General features: G+C 41.5%; 2 protein-coding genes across 4 annotated transcripts; one reads left to right on the top strand and one right to left on the bottom strand.

Moving 5' to 3' along the window:
• Positions 1-175: 175 nt before the first annotated feature.
• On the bottom strand, positions 176-15,271 carry tecrb (trans-2,3-enoyl-CoA reductase b). Of its 3 annotated transcripts, none has more exons than XM_061082413.1 (12): positions 15,186-15,271; positions 10,463-10,513; positions 4,353-4,404; positions 4,188-4,232; positions 3,960-4,063; positions 3,509-3,624; positions 2,361-2,466; positions 2,126-2,204; positions 1,973-2,016; positions 1,472-1,529; positions 1,091-1,179; positions 176-876 (listed from the first exon to the last, which is right to left on the bottom strand). In XM_061082413.1, exons 1-12 carry the CDS (start codon positions 15,198-15,200, stop codon positions 703-705), a joined length of 933 nt encoding a protein of 310 aa, XP_060938396.1. In that variant the 5' UTR covers positions 15,201-15,271; the 3' UTR covers positions 176-702. The 3 variants fall into 3 exon arrangements, with proteins under 3 accessions (XP_060938396.1, XP_060938405.1, XP_060938389.1); XM_061082422.1 differs by having other exon boundaries at positions 2,132-2,204; XM_061082406.1 differs by lacking the exon at positions 15,186-15,271 and having other exon boundaries at positions 2,132-2,204; positions 10,463-10,669.
• Positions 15,272-17,654: 2,383 nt separating this feature from the next.
• On the top strand, positions 17,655-20,613 carry dnajb1b (DnaJ heat shock protein family (Hsp40) member B1b). The gene is made up of 3 exons (XM_061082394.1): positions 17,655-18,028; positions 19,262-19,914; positions 20,066-20,613. The coding sequence occupies exons 1-3, from the start codon at positions 17,818-17,820 to the stop codon at positions 20,297-20,299; spliced, it is 1,098 nt and encodes a 365-aa protein (XP_060938377.1). The 5' UTR covers positions 17,655-17,817; the 3' UTR covers positions 20,300-20,613.
• Positions 20,614-22,524: the final 1,911 nt, after the last annotated feature.

The raw sequence follows: 22,524 nt of genomic DNA, 5'->3' as shown, positions 1-22,524 counted from the left end.
TATATTAAGGTGAATCTGAAAATGGTATTTTCATCTGTATTTTTATTGCCTTATAACTCATTGGTTAGGATTGGACACTGTTGAAATTCATCTTGGTGTAAAACTGTCCACAAAAGCGAAAGCTTTGTAAAAATTCAAGCTTTTTTTAAAACACTAATAGAGCAACACAACATCATTTGGGTTTATTGTTTTTTAATAAATTACTTCAGACATCAACAAAATTAAATGCTGTCATGGTCTAAAATTTAGAGCAATAGATATCAAAACTGAACAAAATTTACTGAATTTCACTAGATGCAGAATCAGCCCCAAGACAACAGTATCAGATGATGTAAGAGCAGGACGACGTCTCGCAGCACGTCTGTCAGTGAACACTGGGTAGCTTGAGAGCGAAAGCACATAAGCCAGCCGACCAATCAGAATGAGTTTGTTAGCGGTCAAAAAAACAGTGCAAGTGTAGTGTTTTATATTGTCATATAACACGACAGGGATGTAGAACAGGAAGGCAGAAAGAACATATGGGTCGGGAGGAAATTAAGGAGGATGACAGGGATGGATTCCGTCGGTCATCCATGAAGTTCTGGTGGAAACTTTGGATGAAAGAAGAGAGGAGGTGCATCCTGTCCGTTAATGTTGAGGGTACTGGACTCCTATGACTAGGGAGGGCTGGATGGGTTGAGGAAGGGTTAAAGGAAAAGTCCTCTACAGGACGAAGGGCACGATGGGTGAGCGGAGGGGAGGGTAGTCGCGGAACTCCTTCAGGTAGCTGCGGTGCTTCCCCTTGGCCCAGACGGTCATCTGGATGAACCCCACCAAAAAGAAGAAGGCCACCGGCAGACACTGCGTCATGATGGTGAAGCCAAGCCAGGAGCCCAGCTGCAACAGGAGGAGGGGGGCGTTAGACACAGACTGACCAGCAGAGGGCGGCAGCTGCAGCTATAACATGCTACTTTCAGTGGTAAATCATAGAACACACAAATGTCCTGAGGATACAATTATAGAAATGGGACAATCATTTCCTGAGACTTAAAGCTGTACTTTTTTAGAAGGCTAACTACAATCAGCTGCCATAACAAATAAATCACATTACCTCATAGGTATAGTTGGGGCAGGAGACCAGCAGGAAGATCCAGGTGAAGGGGTTCTTGGTTGGATAAGGAATCTTCCTGGTCTTAGATCCTGGATAAAGAAAGAAGGAAAAGAAACGGATTGTCAAAATTGTTTTCAAATCCATCCAATCATGGTTAGAGTTTGGCCTAATATCAACAGTAAAACACTGTCCAATGATGACACTCCCTTCATGAGCTATGATATTATATGTTAAAGATAAATACTTAAAATGGGAAATTATGGTTTCAGAGGATTTGATTTAAAGGCATTTAAACATATTTGATACAAACAGATTTGATATGGATTATTTACCATAGCTTTATGATGTTTTGAATACACAATGTAAGAAATACAAAAATACCTGGTGGACGGAGGTTCCGGAGAGCGATGTGAATGGAAAAGTTGCCGATCTGACAGAACTGAGACAGAAAACATTCATAGACTCATTAGTGAATTCATATTGCATGATGGTAGTGTGGATAACAAGATATATACTTTTTTAAAGTAAGGGCCTGAGTCTACAAACCCCATTTCATACACCTGAGAGCCATCACTGTAGAGGCTTTTTGTCCTCAAGAAAAAAAAGGTAAAGAGATCAAAATCCAAGAGTCCAGTGTCCGTGAGAGTATTGTGTTGAGATTTATGGTACTTTGACAAGCCAAGAATTTTAACACCAACACAAATGCTTCTCTCCTGTCCTTGTAAAAACCCTTCTCAATGCCTCTCAGTCCTATCCCAGCCCACCTCTATGTCAAAGTGACTACGCAAACCAACCTTTCTAATGCAGATAAAACTCATATAAAGCAGCAACCAAATAAGTAAAGAAAAATGTAATGACACAAGATACATCACAGATTCTTACCAAAAATATGATGACTGCCAGTCTTATCTGTTGCTCCCCGTAGACTGCAACAAGACACAATAACATACTGTCAGTGATGGTCCAAAGGAGCTACAGCTAGACAATGCCACTGCATGTGTGATTGTTGTGTCTGCACGAGTGGGGGACACGCACACTCACTGGGCGGCGTGTAGAGCGGGTGGTTGATGTAGTAGGCCATCCATGCCGCGAAGCCCCAGTAGTATGTACAGTTCTGAAACAGAAGACATGACAGGAGCGTTGTCACTGAGACGTCCTTGTAGTGGCAGAGATACACTTTGTCAAACCATAAACAGTTGATTATTCACTTTTCACACAATCTACAGCACATTAACACGTGGCAACGCTCCAACCAGATTGTGTATCTCACCTTAAAGATGTTGCGTAACGGCATCGTCCCGTGAGAGAAGCGGTGGACAAACAGCGTCTCCAGAAGTCTCTTGACGTAGTGGAAGGAGTGACACATGCAGGCGAGACTGAGGGAACAAAGAAGAGACACTTGTGTGAGCCCTGCTGCAGTTATTAAAGAGAGGATGGTTCCTGCTATTGAGAACAAGGCACTGACAATCAAGTCAATCAATCAATTTCAAGAGCTCTGTCTAGATGTGTTTTCAGGACAATTTCCAATTTGACATGAAAATGCGAGAAGTTAATATTTTGGGATAAATGTTTATTTATTACCTAACTTTAACACATTTCTGCAAGAAAGTGGGTGCTAACTTAAACAGGAGACAAAAGCCTCGTTCAGACCTGGTATTAACATCCATCTTGAGACACACACTCACATGTGGTCAGTGATTGAACATAGTTTAGACACAATCCAGCACGTCATGGCTGACAGCAGCAGATCTCTGTGCCAGCTCACATCAGCTGATCCCCTCCTATGCATTCAAAGCTCATATTGTGTCCTCTATTCAAACATTTGCTGCCAACTCCTCCAAAGATACTTCACGACCCACCTCCACCCCAGCGCCCCTGACTTCTTCGATGTCATGTGTTCCGTGCTGGGGAGCCATGAAGGCTCATGGGTAGGGAGGTGTACTGTCCCTTCCTTAGGCTCTCTACGTATACATGTGGAGGGGCAGGGGGGTGTAACTTAATGCATTCATTATTGAAATCACATTAATGTGCATGAAAGTGGTCCTGACTAAACTGAGTGCGCCTGTCCACATTAAAATGTGTCCTGAATGTGTCTCCTGTGACAACTTGTGATCGGATCTCACTTCCCTGCTCTCTATGGGAACAAGCATGTTGGTCATGTGTTCATGTTGCTTTAACAGAGACTGATAGCATGTGTGTGTGTGTGTGCTCAAGCGAGAGAGTGAGAGAGAGCAGGAGATTGAGCAGAGTCAGCAGGATCGGAATCAATCGATGGGATGCACAAGATTTTACCCATTTGAAAGAAAGTATCAATCATTATGTAGCAGTCAGTGTTAATATTCTGGCATCAAACGGATCAATGTACAGACACTGGGCAGTGTAAGCCAATGTGTGTTTCATTGTGTTGGAGACACTCACTGTACGACCCAATGTTTGCTGGTGGTAAAATCATATTTGGCTGCATAGATCAAAGGAACCCTGAAGTAGAACATCAGGTAGATGACCAGAGGACCAGTGTACTCCGTCAGAAAGACCTGAAAAAAGAAAGACGGAAGGACAGGGTAAGTCAGAGGTTAAGACTGGAGTGATTCATTCCATTGAGCCTCTTGTGAAATGATTATATCTTGGTCTGTTGAGGTGTTAGAAAGCTACATTAAGAAAAGCCTCTGCTGATGAGGTCTCTCCCCTACACGGCTCTCCTGTAAGAGTGAACTTCACTGTGGCAAGTTAACCTCAGGGTCAGGAGGAACCTTCTGCCCCCCTCTCCAGTTTTTCCCAGTGGGATATCTCAGTATAGCTCTGCTTGATCCCACTCGTACTCTGCTGTGTGTGACTTTGTCTGTTTGGACGTACTGAGTGTCGTACCCACCGTGACCCAGCTGATCTGAGCTCCCAGGTCTCGGAAGTAGAAGGTTGCCGTGGTTCCCACAGGAAGATGCTGCAGAACATCCTCGTCCTTCAGAGACTTCCCCTCTGGAAAACACACACGTTCACTCTATTGAGATCCACTTTAAATCATGTGTTGATTTGAGAGAAAATACAAATTGATCTACATTAACTTTAACCATTGTGATAAACTGTCACACTGTTGACTTACTGGCATCGAGGCGGATGGACTGTCTGGCTGGGTACCACTGAGGATCTGAAAACAGACACATAATAACGACACAGGACAGAAAGTCAGTGTTTCTATGTGCTGTTTGATGATTTCCATAAATCTGATTTATGAGGCTTTAGTCGTTTGCACAGAGATGTCACTCACGGCTCTTGTGGAACATAGACTTGATCTCCCCAATAGTGGCATTTGGCTCGACCTGCAAATAACACAATAAATAAGTCGCGAGACATGCACGAGAACAGTATACACACACACACTCACAAAGGAAAAGATAATAATCCTGTTTTCCATTTATGATGGTGATTAGTGGTAAATTTAGCCCTGGCTGTGCCCACACATCCCATGGACGTGGGCTATTTAACAGCTGGTATTAGGGTTTCAGAGAACCTCGCTCACACACACACGCTCACACAGCTAGGGTCACTTTTTGGAGCATTACATATGTTGCATTCATTTCCGGGAGAACACTTGGCTAAACATAAGCTAAGTCACTGAACTTAAAGTTAACAGTTCCCCAGTTAATTGATTTTAGTTCTGATTTGTACCCAAAGGTAGCCTATGACATACTAACACACACACACACACACACGCACACGCACACGCACACGCACACGCACACGCACACACGCACAGCCAAAGTACACAACCTTCTCCCAGGCTAACGACCCCAAATATAAACACTGTGACAACAACACAGAAACATGAAGAGCTCCCAAATGCCTTATCTTTTCAAATCGTACATTTCTTTATATCAATGCTGACTAGTATTGTCCATATCAATGGTTTATTCACTTTTAGTACTGTACTGATTCATGAGTTATATTTGCATGTCTGCACTGGACTCTACTAAACATAATTGCAGCTGCTCTATAATTAAAGACTAAGCAAAAACTCCAATGCAAGATTTGCAAATATCTTTTCATTTCATTCAGGTAAAAAATGAACTTAAAAATGTGCAAACAGGGAGATCATGACTTCCTTCACCATGTTCTAACGGTGTCTCTGCATGTTGGTGAACTGCAGCGAATGGAAACTGATAGTTGTCAAACGATTACTAAATAAAAACACCACCTGCACATGACCACGTTTTAACAGCTCTGGCATCAGCATCAAGTTTCTCTGAGGTCGGTGAGGTTTACGACTTCAGTGGCAGGTTTCGCCAAACATTCTGGCAGTAAATATGTTTTTCAAATGGCCTCCACCAGGATGTTAGTGTGAAACCTCTACCCGAATAATATATAATATATATAAATCTATCATACACACACACACACAAATGCACAATTGCACATATACATTCTTTTAACTCTCATGACAGAATAAGAAATTATAAAAATCATTAATATTCATTCATATACATTCTATCATTGTTTTCCAGTTTAACTCCTAAAGCGTTTCTGTTACGGTGATTTTCTTCAAAGTCTGTATGATCCATCAGCTGCGGGCTAAAGTAATGTCGCACTGTGCGTGACCTGGCTTCTGTTCACGTCCTCCTGGAGACCACGTGCCGTTTTCAGCAGCATTACATCACTAAGAAAGCACCTCTCTGTGACTCCCCCACCCCCCAAAATAAAGGTCCAGACCTATCTTTGTCATATCTGTGAACTGCCACTCCAAAGGTGTTAATTATGTACATGCCTTCACCATGGAAACTCTGCTAAGCCGACAACCTGGTATAATCCTGTAAGGATAGCAACTTGTACTTTTGGGGTCTTGTGCAGCAGCCCTGATAACACCACTGTAAACTAACGCTAATGAAATTCTATACACCAGCGGACCTCACACCAACATCAAACTAAACCACCCTTACTGCTGCAGCACTGACTGACTCAATAAATTGGACGAGAATTAATCACTTTGAAAATATCTTATTAAACAATAGGCTTAAACAGCCTCTGAAAATAAATGTGTCAAATACAACAGTGATACCCTTTAGTCCCGACTGTAAACACAACTTAAATCCATTAGTCAACATCACACTGGCTATATACTGAAGTGCAATACTTTTTGCTCTATAACTGCCTAGCAGCCCGCTTAAATTCAATCAAGCCATACCAAATTGCACACACCTAATATACGGCTAATATTCTTTCCTATAAAGATCCATCAATTACTATTACTACTACTGTTCAACAGATGAAAATGTTGCAAACCACACATTAAAGAAAGGAAATATTCCTGGATACGTCTATAATTTGTGTAATCCTGCTGTTAAACAACAAAATCCAACAGACAGGGGGAAAACATATCCTCCTTGGTGGAAGTAAATATATCACCACACTTCCCTTTCAAACACCACAACTACAGTATATGCTCTACGACCTGAAAAGGGAAAGAAATTAAAAGTATTTACTGAGAACTGCTTCCAGCCGGAACCATCTACAACGTTAAACAATCTCCAGTTTTGACTTGGCTCCCAGTGTTAAGTCACAAAAAACACACTCTCTCTAGTATATCTATCTTCACAATTTTTCTTTGAGGACAAAGATAACTATAATAATGCAATATAGAATCAGACTTTTCTTTCTGTTACACCAAACAAGAAATGAACTACATGCTAAGATTGACAGAAAATGTACTATACGACAAACATGTCCAGAGACCGTCAACTAACAGACACGTGGCTACTTTTCAAAAGCAGGAATCTTTCCAGTTCCTATGTTTCTGGTTGGTTTCTGGTGGATAATAAATGAGGAGATTCCTTCACAGCTCCTTTTTACAGATTTCTGCATCACACCTTATTTAAACCACAGATTGCAGTCCAGGGTTCTGGAACAGACTCAACCAGCTGCTGAAGGCCACAGCGAGAGAGGCAGGACAACAGGCACCACGGTGACTGTAACATATGAGAAGACACTAGGGACAATAGGATTTTCTGTAAATACCTCATATATAAAGATATAATTGTTTCTAGTCCTACTTTCTATACTGCTTCAACAGGTGAAAACCTCTCATGTTGCTCATCTAGAACGAGATACAATACCTCAAATCCTTCAATATCATGAATTATATGTAAAACAAACTTTTTTTCTGTAGGAGATGCGTTGGTGTCACAAAGAACATCTGCAGCTGTGAGGCCATAGGCTGAGGCTAGTGTCTAGTACAGGGGTCACCAACCTTTTTTAGACTGAGAGCTACTTCGAAGGTACTGAGTAGTACGAAGGGCTACTTGTTTCCAGTGGTGGGAAGTAACAAAGTAGAAATACTTTGTTACTGTACTTAAGTAGATTTTTCACATATCTGTACTTTACTTGAGTATTTATTTTCCTGACGACTTTTAACTCGCTACATTTGAGCACAAATATCTGTACTTTGTACTTCTTACATTCTCAAAACTGGCTCGTTACTTGAGCAGCGGAGGTTGGCGCAACGTGCACCTTTACGCACGGCGCACCTCTCTCTCGCTCTCTTGCTCCTGCAGGAGCTCGGTTCAGTCTTTAGTCAACATCTGCACATAAATACATAGCTCGAAGCAGCAAGTGGTTAACTTTTCTTAAAGAAAATATTGGAAGTATTTGGTTTAAACAAAAACGGTTGGCAAATAGACTATCATTGGTTGGCCGTGTCTACTTAGTCTTACACATCCACGTAAACAAAACAAACAGATTAAAAACAAGTCGAGATGGAAAAACAAACAACACAACCAATTATATAAGCAAACGCAAAAACAACTTTCAGCCAACACAACCAAAAACAAACACTGTGTCGTGGACTACTGCATATTCACGCACACAATTCAGGTTTTTTAATGGACCTCGCCAAATGGAACCCTGGGTAATCAGGCCCAGTTTTCCACTCACTATAATGCCAATATAATTTTTGCAAAGATATTATATATCTATATATTACCAATTCCAATCCTTAGTCGCCCTTTGTGCTGACTCATCACAACTTAGAAGCTGTTGAGTCTTTATATATGTATTGTACAAACTGGCTAATGTGTACAACTTCAAGCAGGGTTGTGTCTTCACTTTGTCGTCCCTACAGACAAGATACCCTACAGGTGTATTGTCACCCTGCTGGAAACAAATGCAAACACAACCGCAGGCCCATTCAGTGAAGATAGTCTAATGATAAATAAACAGGCTTACATGTAGATGCGTGGACAAGCTGGCGGGCAGATATACAGGCAGGTAAACATCCAGGCAGTTACACAATACAGCTAATAGACACAAAAGGTTAATTTGGTCTATTAGTGGCAGGTCTAGTGTTCTTAGGTAGAATCAAGAGGCACTTGTTTATTCTGTTGTGTTGATTCTTTGTTGTCTCTAGAAGTTCAGATGCACTTGTCCAATACTTTTTTAACCTCAGCATCTCGGATTCAAAATTTGTAAAATTATACAATATATAGTGTTGTTATAATTTTTCAGTCAGTTGAAATAAATCCTGAACTGAACAATTTTGGGTTGTTTTGTGTCTGTATAGGCCTACTATAAAAAGCACTTAGCATTTTTAATTTTGGTACTTGTACTTTTACTTTTGATACTTAAGTACATTTCAACACCAGAAACTTTTGATACTTAAGTACATTTAATATGAGCAACTCTAAGACTTTTACTCAAGTCATTTTCTGACGGGTGACTTTTACTTTTACCGGAGTCACTTTCAAGTAAGATATCTGAACTTTTACTCAAGTATGGCTTTCAAGTACTTATATAGTATATAGTATACACCACTGCTTGTTTGATACAAACGTCCTGAATAACAGAGTTGCACAGATCACCTTTTAATATTATTAATAATTTATGTGAAGAGACTGTCTGATCAAGTTAATGTTAATTATTCCTCGAAATAATTATTAACAATGATTTCCACAACAATGATTGTAGGAAACAGATATATTAATACATGCAACATTTATTTCTGTTAAACTCTTTCAACTTTGCTTAAATTCAACTTAATTGAAGTACTTTTGGTGACATTTATCACTACATGCCTCCATCAGTCTGTTCTTTTTCAAAAGTAGATAAATAACCAAATAACCACTTATAAGCACTTTGTTACAAGATGATAAAGCTCAACCAAAAAGAACACATGCATGTAACAGGGTGTAATGTTTCTTAGTGTCTTCTTAATTTGTTTGGTCTCATAGAGTTTTCAGACATAAAATACACACTAGTCTCTCCTCATGTCCTACCACATTGACTGTGAACCCAAGAGCAAGACAGGTTTCATCGTACTTTCTTTTCAACTTGGTTTTTGAACACTGTCTCTTGTTTGTCCCTAACCGGCTGCTTCACGTGAACGATGCTCTCCACTGTGTGTGTCTCTGAGTGAGTGGGTGGGGGCGGGGCGGAGCCCCGGGGCCTGAGTGTGTGCGCGACGTGCACGTCACTGTACAGGGAGCCGCTGCAGAAGGGCTGAAGCCGCGGGCCGCGATTTGTTTACTGCTCCGCCGTTAAAGAGATGCAGACGTCAAAACATTAGTTCGGTTCTAATATAAGTTGCGCCTCACATTTCCTCCTAACGGTCGCGCGCCCCACACAGTTTGAGAATCACTGCTCTGAGCGAAATGATTGGGGGCGGAGCCCCGGGGCCTGTGTGTGTGCTGTCTGGACACACACACACACACACACACATACATGTCCCCCTCCCGGTCGCGCGCCCTAGCTGTTTGAGAATCACTGGCATAGAGTGAGATGGCGGTTTGACTATTTTTTAAATTTCAAATTTAACTATTTTTTTGTTTTTTTTAGATTTTTTTTTTTTTTTTTTAAATTTAGAGCATGACTTGCGGGCGACTCGCGGGGTCCCTGCGGGCGACCAGGTGCCCGCGGGCACCGTGTTGGTGACCCCTGGTCTAGTATGATGTCTACATGGAGTCGAAGTGCCAACACAGTCACAGGGAGGCGTAAACCTTTACAAATGCATCACTTGTTGCAGGGCTATCTCATCAGTGTGGACGCTTGAACAGTTGTTTGTGATATTTTGTCCTGTGCGCGTCTGTCCACCGCCTGCCCAGAGAACTGCACCCAGCAGTGTTGGCTGGAATGGTCTCATACTCTCACAGGGCAACACACCCGCTGAAAGCGATGGCCACAGCACCTCTATGGTCTAGAAAACGCCTGACTCTCATACACACACACAGACGATTTACAGTAGAGTAAGAACAGCGTGTTTCACCTGTTCTGTTCAGTGAAACACAGGCACACACAAGCTGTTATTAAAAAGTCATCTGGCAAAAAGGATGTTAGTCCAGTTGTATCAAGATTAAATGTCACACATAAAATGGAAAAAAAAGGATATGTTCTTACCTTGTCCAGGAAGCAGAGCTTGTCCTTGGTCCTGGCGTCCAGTATCTCCACCTCAAAAAAAACAACAGCCTTTTTAGCTTTTTTGGCAGGTTTGCGTTTGACCGCGGCTTGAGCCGACAGCGGAGCCACCGCCACTAGCGGCCCGTTAGTTGTCTTTTTGCCACTGGTGGCTTCTAGTGCTAGGGCATCCATGTCCTCAATCCTCCTCCTGCACCTAAGTATATTCCCTTCTTCCCCTCACTCTTCCCCCTCAGTTCTGTTTTCACTTGCCTCCTCTCAGCTGTCTATCACAGATCCACGTCGAGCCTGAGAGGAGCGGCGCAGCACTCAGCTGTGGAAATAAATCTGCACCCCATCCCCTCCCTCTTCTTTCTCCTCTCTGTCATTCTCTCACTCTCCCTCCCTCTTTCATTCCTTCTCTTCTGGCGTGCTGCTTTATTTAACTACCACTCGCCCGCCCCCACCCAGAGTGCAGACATAAACCACATATGTGTGTGTGCACAGTTGCAAACATAGGAATGCCCAGTATCCCCCTGGCAAAGCGTCCACAATAGACCAGTGCGCCTATAATCGGGTGAAGGAAACTTCTCGAGCCAAGAGCAGCACCAGACTTGGTTTTGAAACACAACCCCTCCCCTAAAAAAAGACAAGTGACGACCTCTGATACCTCTCAACTCCTGGCTAAGTGGGAAGATGGTGGAGAGTTATTATGACAGAGAGCCGCCCCTCTTTCCTAGTTTGACCCCCTGTCTTGCTCTTCCAGCTAAACATAAAGGTCTACTGCTAACTCTGCATAAGCAGCCGCCGCCCATCTACACCTATGTAGTCATGTCATGGGCCCAATGTTGATCACACTATACCGTCACTCAATCTGTGTGTTACTAGGGCACCTGTTCTAAGACACCTGAGCGACCAAGCACACACAAGCATGCGCACACACAGGGGGTTGCTCTATCCTGCCACAGAGGGATGATAAACACTCAGGACTCGGAGGGATTAACTCAGGAAATTCCCCTTTGGCAAAGTCACAAGTGTCAAAGCTTTAGGCTTAACCTAAGCTTGGCCCTTGAGTTTAGGCTTCACATTATTTCATGCACTTTAACCGATGAATCTACAGACCTGAACGTTTTTCACATGAACATAAATATTATAATACTAACCGATCAAGGCTGAACATGAAACTGACATGTAAACAGCATTTTAATGATTACCTTAACCAGAATAAGGTCATACTTAGAATTATCGTATAAGACTTGTGTAGTTTTCTGACCTTAGATTCATTTTGTAGATATGTATACATCTTAATCCCATTATAACATCCTATTGGAGTCTTTCGCTTCATTTAGCAACATCAATTAACAACAGTTACCAACTGCTTGACATCACATCTCCTGGGTGTAAACAAAATAAATTAAGTAAAAAAGGGATTTTAGCTTTTGCTCAACTAGACAGAAAACATGTAAACTGTGTACATACATCTACTGATGCCTAATCTGGACACATCTTCAGTGATGTTCCTGGAATCATTGGACGTTTCGGGTCTTTCAACATCATACGCCCTCCTCCAGGTGACCCAGCCGGGGCTGATCAGACCCCAGCTTGTGTCCAGATGACTAGCTAGCTACCATGACGCCATGGCTCCCCTCTTTTGAGCCACAGCCATCTTGAGGCTCTCTCTGCCATATAAACGTAGTCATTGAACCTGGACAGGAAACTGCCACAAATTTGGATGTTTCTCTGTAGGCGTTAAAAATCCCCGACAGTAAAAGTAAACGATAAAAAAGTTCTGGTGATTCATATTTGTGGCCTCAAATGCACAACAAAATTGGTCGCTATAATTTTTTTTATTTTGTCGTTTCAGAAGGGATTTTATACAGTGCATGTAGTGATGCCTAAAGTGAGCAAGAAACCCAACACTGCTGTTGAGACTTCAGGGAAATAACCCCATCTCACTTTCCTGTATGCCAGGCATACCCACTGCCACTGTACCTCCCCCTTCTCATCTATATAAAGCCTCTGCTTGGCAGTGACAGTCTTTCACCATAATGGACACATGGGTCAGAGTGAATCTGGGAGAAGTAAACTTTGAATACGACGCTGGACGACTTCTTTTCCATTAATTTTCCTGCACCTCTCAAGGTAGGAGGGCATTCTTGAATCTAAAGATTTTTGTGTTCAGAAAGATTAACAACCTGCACACAAACTGTATATTGTACTGTAGTGAGGAAGTCGGTGTGAGAGCAGATTGCTGTTGAGCTGATTCAGCTCTCTGGTGCTATCTGGTGTTAATGTAATGAAACGAAGAATAAACTGGTAAAGTGACCAAATGAAAAACACTTGCTATTTGATTTTTGTTGCAAGACATTGTGAGGATTGCAACTTAAAAAGTATAATTTAATCAATAATTTAATTCAGTTTGACCATATATTTCTGTTTAACTTTAGCTTGGTGTTGTGTGCCCTGTAAAAGGAAAGGAAAGACTATAACCCAAAGGTGTGCTATAAAGTTAAAATTGATTTGATAAAAAAAATCAAATGCATGAAAAATGAACTCATCAGATATGTTAAATCAAAAGTATTGTGCCGATTAGGTCACATGAGAAACCCATGAAATCAAAATGATATGTTTCTCAGATCTTAATTAAGTGAGAGATATGGCTGGTGAAGATTGAAGTTTTTGTTTGGACTCCAACTGTGACCGGCCACATTAGATAAGATCACACTTTATTAGTCATACAATGGGGAAATTTGCAAATTTGGATTATTTCACTTATTATAGGTTACAGAGAAATGGTCATGGTCCAGCATATTTTTTGGAAGAGTAGGCTATTCTCAATATAAAAAACTGCAGTATGGGTAATTGTAACAAATTAAGTTGAATTCTAAAAAATATGAAATTATTTAAAAGATTTGTGAAATTTTCACCCAAGTCAGTTTATAATGTCAACAAGTCCTCGGGGAAGTTTGTTTTTTGAGTTGTTAGTGAGACAATATGACTTATCTGATTTGGCATCACATTTGTGATGTTAAACGAGCTGTGTTATAGCTGCAAAACTTTGTACCATGGTCAGATTCTGTATTTTGATAGCTGCCTCCAAAACTTGCTTGACCTCTATGTTAACTCCATTGTGGAGCCACACATTTCAGTGTGACACTGGTTCCAATAGTGTACACACATATAGACCTGAATATCACATTGTAGCTTCGTAAAAGAGTCCAGTCACTGTGCAGGTGAGTCGTTTTGAAATGCAGCTTAGGCCATTGCCATGGGTTTAGGAAGTGATAACTGAGGACGGCTGTGAAGAGGTGAGTCGAGCAGAGGGCAAGAGTTGCAGGAGTGGCCTGAGGTTGTGACCTGTACAAGGACTGAATGATAAGTGGAACGTAGAGTGTGAAAAACAAGTAAGATTGTGATCAAACCAACTGATGTCTTTCGATTTATTTACGTGTTATCAAATAAAGATATTTCTTATCTGAATTAAATTATATTTTTAAATCAGTGTTGCTATTAAATGTATGAGAAAATGAGCTCAGTGCATCTCATTGTTAAAATGTGGTTTTGTCCCTCATAGGTTACTGTTGACAGAAAGAAGGGGAACCGGAGCAGCCACTGGTTTCCTCAGTTTCTGTCAGACTGCTTCAGATCCTGTCTGATGGGTTTTATTTGCTCGAGAAACTCCACTTGTTCACATGTACACACACTTTAAGTTCTAGCAGCAGTGCAATGGGTAAGTAGCAATAGGGAAATACACTTATTTTCCCTTTTTATCCCTTGAGGAGTGTATGGCAGAGTTTTAGTTCCACTTAAAGAGGAAAATATCTGAGATTTTGAGAATAACGTTGTAATGTTACAGGGAAAATGGCGCAATATGAGATTCAAGTCATACTAATATGAGAATAATAAATAAATTGAGTCTTTGGTTCATGTAAGATGGGGGAGATCAGTCTGATTTTATTACTTAAAATGAGGAACCTGGATGCATCTTGTTAAGTCATACTTTAGAGTAAGTTTCACAAATAACACAATACTTAATCCTTTGTCACATCAGAACCACATTATCATAAGTATCAGGACTTTGGACAGATGGTGAAAGATAGTGGGTTTATTCTGAAGAAGGAACCACACAGACGAGGGAATTGCTTCTTTTGTGGATATTTGGCTAATGACCAAAACAACTTTTCTCAGTTATGACTTGATACTGGTAATATTACGACTTCCCTCTCGCAAGCCTTTTTTTTAATATTGACCACGTTGTAATAATATATATTTTTTTAAATCAACCCTAACCACGTGGTCTGATTTATCACGCTGAGAAGTCGCACTCACTTGACTGTTCACCTGCATTATTGGGTAATAACAAGATAAGAAGCGCAGTAACTCATTCCAGCCAGAGGGGGCGGTAGAGCTGATAACCGTCAGCTATTTATCTCCCAGGCGTGGAGATCTTCTGAAACACACGACGAGGCTTTATCCCTTCAGCTCTCAACCTGACATGAGCTAACTCCTCACAGCTTATGCTCGTGGACGAGCGGCCTCGGCGGGCCGGTGACAGGAAGCAGCTCGTGTCCGGCGGTGGTGCAGCAGCGTGCGCGTTCCTGTGCGCGTTCACAGCTCCGCTCCGGCTCCACTCGTGTTTATACGCGAACCACACACACTCGGAATCATGGAGGCTGATCAGAGTCTGGCTCCACCGACGGGTTAGAGTTTCATTCACACGACTCACCTCGTAGTGCTTCATCCTGGCAGCGCTCTGCAGCCCCTTCCTTAACTCCGCTGAGTGACAGGTCCACGGCCAATCACACGCGTCATATACGTCTGCTGAGGCCACGCCAGGCGGGTGACGCGCCCATGCTGCAGCCAATCACAACAGGAGCGAAGCAGACGAACACGCCCCCACTGTCGACGCCGTAGCCAATGGGATTGGAGGAAGATGTAATAAGAGGTAATGCTGACGTCATAGGATTTCTGTGTGCTTACTTCAGATCCGACTGACACAGACAAACTGGAACTGCTCATCTGTGGCCAGTTTCTACCTTTAACTGTATCACACAGTAGCGTCATAATAATAATAGGTTTCTTCTGCATCTCAGCTTCATGTATAGGCTACATATCAACATGATCTAAATAAAATAAAAAAGAATGCACTGTTTGTCTACTCATACTATTGGCACTATTTCTAAGGGGAAATCACTTTTTGCACATTTGTTTCATCTGCACATCACAATATGACCTCATATTTATGTACAAATGTTTTTTTTCTACTCGCTCATGCTATCATCCTGTGCCACTGCACTTTATAACATTTCTATACAAACCACTACAGTGAAAGGTGTAAATAATGCACATAAACAGCATTCATTTTTATTATACTGCCTTTGTTTTAATATTTGTATTCTCTTGTCTACCTCATGCACCTGCTGCTGTAACAACTGAATTTCCCCAGGGTGTGGATCAATTAAGTTTTCTTGTCTTAACTTTTCTCATCCAAAAAAATTCTGCCACTCTTTTATGCTACTGTACAGATCTTAATCTTTGCTTTTCTCCCATAATTGAAATTAGTATTATTATTATTAATAATAATAATAATAATAATAATAATAATAATAATAATAATAATAGTGATAATATATAACACTTTTCCAAACACATTTAGAAAGTGCTTCATAATAGGAGGACATAAACATCCCAGATAAAATAAAAATAGACTTATATCAGTGCCTGGGTATATTTAAATAGTTAATTAATAATAAGCTATAAGAACAAAATAATGTAAAAATAATAACCCTAATAAAGTTTGTCTAAGTACAGGTTCCAACCGCCACTGCCAGGCTTTGAATTGCTTGCATTAGTCAAGACATAACCAACTTGTACTAAATCAAAACAATACTGTAATTTCTTCTTTTTATTTTCCATCAGAAAAACTGATTCTAAAATAGTTAGGAAAAACAGGTACATGATACAATAATTTTAAAAAAAGAGTCCAGAACATGTGGACATGCTGACATTCTTACATTACAACCATAGACTGTATATATAGATGACAACACACATGTCTAACTGACGTTTGAGTCGGATTTTGAGCTGGACACCATTGTTTCCTATACTTTAAACATGTTGCACTTTGTTTAATATGCAGACCTAACTTTTTTATTTTGATAAGGGGATAAATAGAAACTTTGATATCTTTTTGAGTTGGACTGCTGACTCAACTTATAAGCCCTCTTTTTTATTTATTTATTTTATATATCACGTTGGAGTTGCTAGTTTAAACCGACAGTTTTGCACTTTAATATTTGAGCCTTTGTTTACATTTTGTTTTGTGCTGCATTATACGATGACATACAGTTTGTTGTTGTCAAAATAAAATTAACTTAAATGAAATGGTCGATTTGATTTTTTTGGAGGAAAATTAGTCGTTTCGATTAATCGACTAGTCTGACTGGTTATATAAATTGGATCAGTCCACACAATAAAACCGATCAAGCTGTTTTGTCTTCAAATGCCAGCAGACAAAACGCTCCATCGATCAGAGCTCGCTGTTTCTTGCCAACAACTTCTACCCACCACTCTCTCATACAGACTTTGAATAAAAAATGGCGTTCTCCATCTATACTTAAGTGTGTATCCAAGTGAGGGTGAAGTGTGGCCAGATTTTGGATTATTTAGTTTGACCTTGATGTCCACAAAGTGCCACATGGTTCTGCCTTATATGTCCATGCTGTGCACCACACCAGCAGAGGGTATGCTGGGGGGGATTTAGTGGCCTCAAATCTGGGTCACACCCAAGTACAACACAAGCTGCTGCCATCAGTCTGTCCGCAGGTCCTCTGTGGTATGGTGCAGGGTTTAGTCGGATCTGTTTGCTTCTTTTCTTATTAGGTATGTTAGCACAAGGCCTATGTAGATTTGTCTTGATTTATTTGTTGTATGTTGCATTGTAACTTGCCGATTGTCAGGGAAGTACAACAGTATATATTATTTTGCAATGAATGTCGGTTTGACAAGAAATTCCCTGCAGTACAATCAGCAATAAAGTACTACATGCTTTCATCCAGACGAGCCATTGCTGCATGCACACCACAACATGAGCATGCAGCCATGGCTCCCTGGTGATGGTGTTATTTCCGACAGGGCATGAAGGCAGCGCCGGGTGCCGTGCCCCTGGGTGGGTCCCTGCTGATCCGCCACAGTTCACACAGTTCTGGCTGGTTATGGAAAACTCTGGAAGTCTCGACGGGCTTATAAAGAACGTGACCCGGGCTCGGCGGGCAGAGACACCCGACACATCTGATCTCCACCAGCAGGGTCCGCGGAGCGATCCGTGTCGCAGTGACTAGAGCAGCGCGTCGGTCACGATGGGCAAAGACTACTACGACATTTTGGGAATCGGCAAGGGAGCGTCGGAGGAGGACGTGAAGAAAGCGTACCGCAAACAAGCTCTGAAGTATCACCCCGACAAGAACAAGTCCCCGGGAGCCGAGGACAAATTCAAAGAAATCGCCGAAGCCTACGACGTTCTGAGCGACCCGGACAAAAAGGACATCTACGACCGCTACGGGGAAGAAGGTAGGATCCCTCCACCTGTCACTTAAAGGTGGTTGTTAGAGTGAAACGAGTCCACACGTCCACACCTGACGGAGACAACCACAGCAGCAGGGAGACGTGGGACCAGCACCAGGTGTCATGGCGCCCATGGTTGTGCTGCTGGTGGTTGTTGAGACAGGAAAGTTAAATCTCACCGGACTGGTTTCGACACGAAGTGAGAAAAGACCTGAGGCAGAAGTAAAGATCAGGAGAAGGATCAGCGTGTGGCGTTCAGGTGCCTTCACCGTGACGTCACCATTGACTCACACCATTCAAACGCTTGTTATCTTTACTATCCTCACCTTTTTGTGACATGTGGCAACTCGTGTCTTTAAAAAAAAAATAGATCTAGATGAATGGAGTTCGTCGAAATATATAGAACTGTTTTAAGATGCACTTCACGGAGACCTCCACTAACTTAGACAACACACCCCCGTTTGACAAGATATCTGCTTTTGGATGCGTCAGTTCAGGAAGTATATGAACTTCAGAGCCAAAATATTAAAATAGCATTGGGTTCGTATCTTACGGATGGATGACATTATTTTTATCATTTCTCTTTTTGGTGGGGACCCCCTGACTTTCCTCAAGGACCCTCGGGGGTCTGCTGACCCTAGTTATAGAACCCCTACTGTATGATACTTGAGTCATGACTGGAAATGGGTATGGTGTTGGAGGTGTTACCAGGGCAACAGCTCCGGTATAAACATAGAACAGTTTCACATTGTTGTCATGCTCTGTCCCTATGTGGAAAGTGTGTTTAAATTACATCAATACCTCATTCAATTGGAGATAAGGAGGCCAATAGCTCAACAGCAAAATAAACTTTTATAAGTTTGGGCCACTTAGGTTTTTGTGGTGTTGTTTACACACAGGGAATTTGAGGGTTTTTCTGAACCTGGTAATCATACTTTAAAAGAGTTTTGCTGCATGTGACATTTGGTTCTCACCGTGTTTATCGGGAAGAGAGAGAGAGAGAGGGATTTGTTGGTGTTGAATTGAGTGAGCAACTTGCAGTGAACTCTTCTGTGTGTTGTTAGTTATAACATAGATAACACAATTAGTATAACACTTTGAATTTAATATGGCATTGGCATGCATATATTTGCTCTGTGAATCAGCAACAAATGAGTAAATTATATATATAAATCAACATTCTAAAGTATCGTACCACATTTTGTACAGTTATATTAAATGATTGTTTCTCTCTTTCAGGTCTGAAAGGCGGAGGCCCGTCAGCTGGTGGTTGTGGTGGTGGTGGTGGTCCCGGGAACTTCAGTTACTCCTTCCAGGGCGACCCTCATGCCATATTTGCAGAGTTCTTCGGTGGGCGTAACCCCTTTGAACAGTTCTTCGGCGCCCGCAATGGGGGCCAGGATGAAGGCATGGACACTGACGACCCTTTTGCCCGCTTTGGGATGGGTGGCAGTGGAATGGGAGGCAGTGGAATGGGAGGCGGTGGAATGGGCGGCAGTGGAATGGGCGGATTCCCCCGCTCTTTCAGCTCGGGTATGGGAGGAGTGGGTGGTCACAGTAGTGTTGTAAAGAAGCAGCAGGACCCCGCTGTGGTTCACGATCTGCGGGTGACCTTGGAGGAGGTTCTGTCAGGTTGCACAAAGAAAATGAAGATCTCTCGTAAACGACTGAACCCCGACGGGCGAACATTAAGGCCAGAAGATAAAATCCTGGAGGTGCAGATAAAAAAGGGATGGAAAGAAGGCACCAAAATCACGTTCCCTAAAGAGGGGGATGAGACTCCCAGAAACATTCCAGCTGACGTGGTCTTTGTGTTGAAGGACAAACCCCATCCTCTGTTCAAACGTGATGGCTCTGACATCGTTTACACAGCCAAGATCTCACTCAGAGATGTAAGATTACATATATACCTTTTTGAATTAATTTGTAAAGTTTTGCTTTAAAAATAACCTAAGAATTGTGGGTGAAAATTCATGTCAGTTTCTATTCACGATCTTAATGATTTTTTTTTTCCCACTTTTATTTCCCTCTCCATCCCATCAGGCCTTGTGTGGCTGCACAGTCAATGCACCCACACTGGACAACAGAACGGTCACCGTGTCAACCACAGATGTTGTGCAGCCGGGGATGAAGCGGCGGGTGAGTGGTGAAGGGCTGCCTTACCACAAACGGCCCGATCGTCGTGGTGACCTGATAGTGGAGTACGAGGTCAAGTTCCCAGAGAGGCTCAGTCAGAGCGCCCGGGACACCATCGCTCAGGTCCTCCCACGATCTTGAAGAAGACAAAAAAGACCTTCAGGACTCGTCACACAAAGATGCCAACTATTTTTATATTATTGTTATGAATGATTGAGGTTAAATTGACACCAAATGATAAACGGCAGACTCGTGAGGGAGATGCCTCCTGTGTGTTCCCTGTCCAGCTTAGTGTTAGTCCCATCATGGGAAGATGCAGCTGTACAGGATAAAATGTAAATATTATTTTTGGTGTTTGGTTAAAGAATAGATTATATTTGATGAAAAATAACTATTAAAATGTATAACATATGCATTATTATGTGGGAACTCTTGGTAATAAAGGTTCTCTCTGAGATGTTTTTCTTCTTTTGTATGATATTGCAACATGAAGATATGCACTTAATGAACTTACATACTTCAGAAGGGACTTTTTAACTGCACACTGCTCGAGAAAAGATTTGTGCTCTGAGAAACCTTGTGTTAAAAAACATCTAGCGACATACAGTAGCTCACACAACAAGTAATGAAAACTTGATCTCAGTGATAACTGGAGTTGTTTTACGTTTCCTCAGGAATATGCAAATGTTCCAGATTGAAATGTAAATCATTATAATGTTGACGTGCACCCTGCCCAGCACTGTACATACCCCGATCATGCTAAGTGTAATCACACCATTTCACATTGACGTCATGATGAGGGATGATTAGTTATGATTGGTTTACATTCTGTCTCTTGGATGCTAAAGTGAATGCATTACTACACCATATGATGTTGCCTTCATACTGTGTCATGATATCATTTCCGTATAATCCTGAACAGTTTCTCAGCCTATTTAAGTTGGATTTTTTTTATAGATAACACATTTATAAGAAGCAAAGATATGTTGCAAAAGGCATTTTTGAACCATGAATAATGTCATGCTGACTTCTTCATGACATTATCATATGATGGAAATTACTTTTGATCAATATAAGCGTTCCAGGTGGTGGAATGTAACAAATACATTTACCTTGTCAATGAAAGTAAGTACATTTATCAGCTTTTTATTTTTAGGTGCTCTCCAGCTTTTCCTCCACTACATAATCAGCATCTGTACTTTCCTCTCCATTACATTTTTACAATGCACTATGTTGCATGTTGACCTTGTTTATATATGCACCTCAGCCAAGGAGGTTATGTTGTCACACCTTGGTTTCTTTGTTAGCAAGGTTACACCAAAACTACTGGATGGATCTCCATGAAACTTAGCGGAATGGGCCAGGGAACCATCCGTTACACTGGTGTGGCTCAGGATCAGGTGGCACTTTCTTTGACATAACAATTTGGCCATCTTAAGGAACATTTAATGGATTTTGATATTGAACAGTTATGTGTGTGCACAGTTTGGTGCAGCTAGATTTAATTTAATGGGAGTGTTGGGCCTTGTTGGATGTTTGTGCTCTACTGAGTGACATCCTAATTTTCAAGGTAGTCGGCCACAAGAGGGGCACTGGTCCACTGATCCGCATGAGGAAATAGGCAACACTCAGTACCTTTAATACCTTTAAAACAAGAGAAGACTTGTACTCAATTTAAAGTTAATGTGACACTTTAGATAAAGTAAAATTATATTACACCAATAAGCTATAGGTTGTTTTTCTTGCTCTATTATTCGCTGAGATATCTCAAAAAACATATTTTAGGATTCATATTTTTGTTGACTCTGATCTTGACTTTTGACCGATCAGCTCATCTGCAGATTCCCTCCCAGATATTAATCTCACCAAGTTCGGTCAACAATGAAATATCCGTGTGTTATTTTGTACGCACACACACACACATACAAACAGACTGTGGTGAGAACAGTACCTTGCTTGTGTGGCTATGCTTGCCCACAGCGCAGGATAATGAAGAACTCTTGAAAGTGACCTTGTTTCAACCTGATTCAAAGAACAGAGGACTGTTCTTCATATGTGGTTTGGGGGTTAGTTCAATAACCAAGATGACATCACATTGTTAAAGAGATAGTTCACCCAAATGTGAAAATAAACTATAATTTACCACTCTGACGATGGATGGGTGGGTGAAGTGTTTCGGTCGAAAACAAACTTTTGGACTTTCAGGGTTAAACATGTTGTAGTCAAATCCAATATGTGTAAATAACGCTGTTTCGCGTAGACACTTGCAGAAACCTGGATGACAGCACACGAGCGGTAGGGAGGCATTTTATCTTCTTTTTTTCTGAATTTTCATTTTTGGGTGAATTTTCCCTTTAATATTTTAT

The sequence above is a fragment of the Limanda limanda genome, chromosome 2, assembly GCF_963576545.1.
Source record: "Limanda limanda chromosome 2, fLimLim1.1, whole genome shotgun sequence".
In the NCBI taxonomy this organism is placed as follows: Eukaryota; Metazoa; Chordata; class Actinopteri; order Pleuronectiformes; family Pleuronectidae; genus Limanda; species Limanda limanda.
This window is presented reverse-complemented; position numbering and strand designations above follow the sequence as displayed.

Excerpts from the sequence above, each read along its gene's own strand:
- tecrb (XM_061082406.1), bottom strand. The coding sequence starts at position 10,654 with ATGGATGCCCTAGCACTAGAAGCCACCAGTGGCAAAAAGACAACTAAC. Across the intron at positions 2,467-3,508 it reads AGCAAACATTGGGTCGTACA|TCTCGCCTGCATGTGTCACT; the intron begins GTGAGTGTCTCC and ends TTGTTCCCTCAG. Across the intron at positions 877-1,090 it reads GCCCCAACTATACCTATGAG|CTGGGCTCCTGGCTTGGCTT; the intron begins GTAATGTGATTT and ends CTCCTGTTGCAG.
- dnajb1b (XM_061082394.1), top strand. The coding sequence starts at position 17,818 with ATGGGCAAAGACTACTACGACATTTTGGGAATCGGCAAGGGAGCGTCG. Across the intron at positions 18,029-19,261 it reads CGACCGCTACGGGGAAGAAG|GTCTGAAAGGCGGAGGCCCG; the intron begins GTAGGATCCCTC and ends TCTCTCTTTCAG. Across the intron at positions 19,915-20,065 it reads CCAAGATCTCACTCAGAGAT|GCCTTGTGTGGCTGCACAGT; the intron begins GTAAGATTACAT and ends CCATCCCATCAG.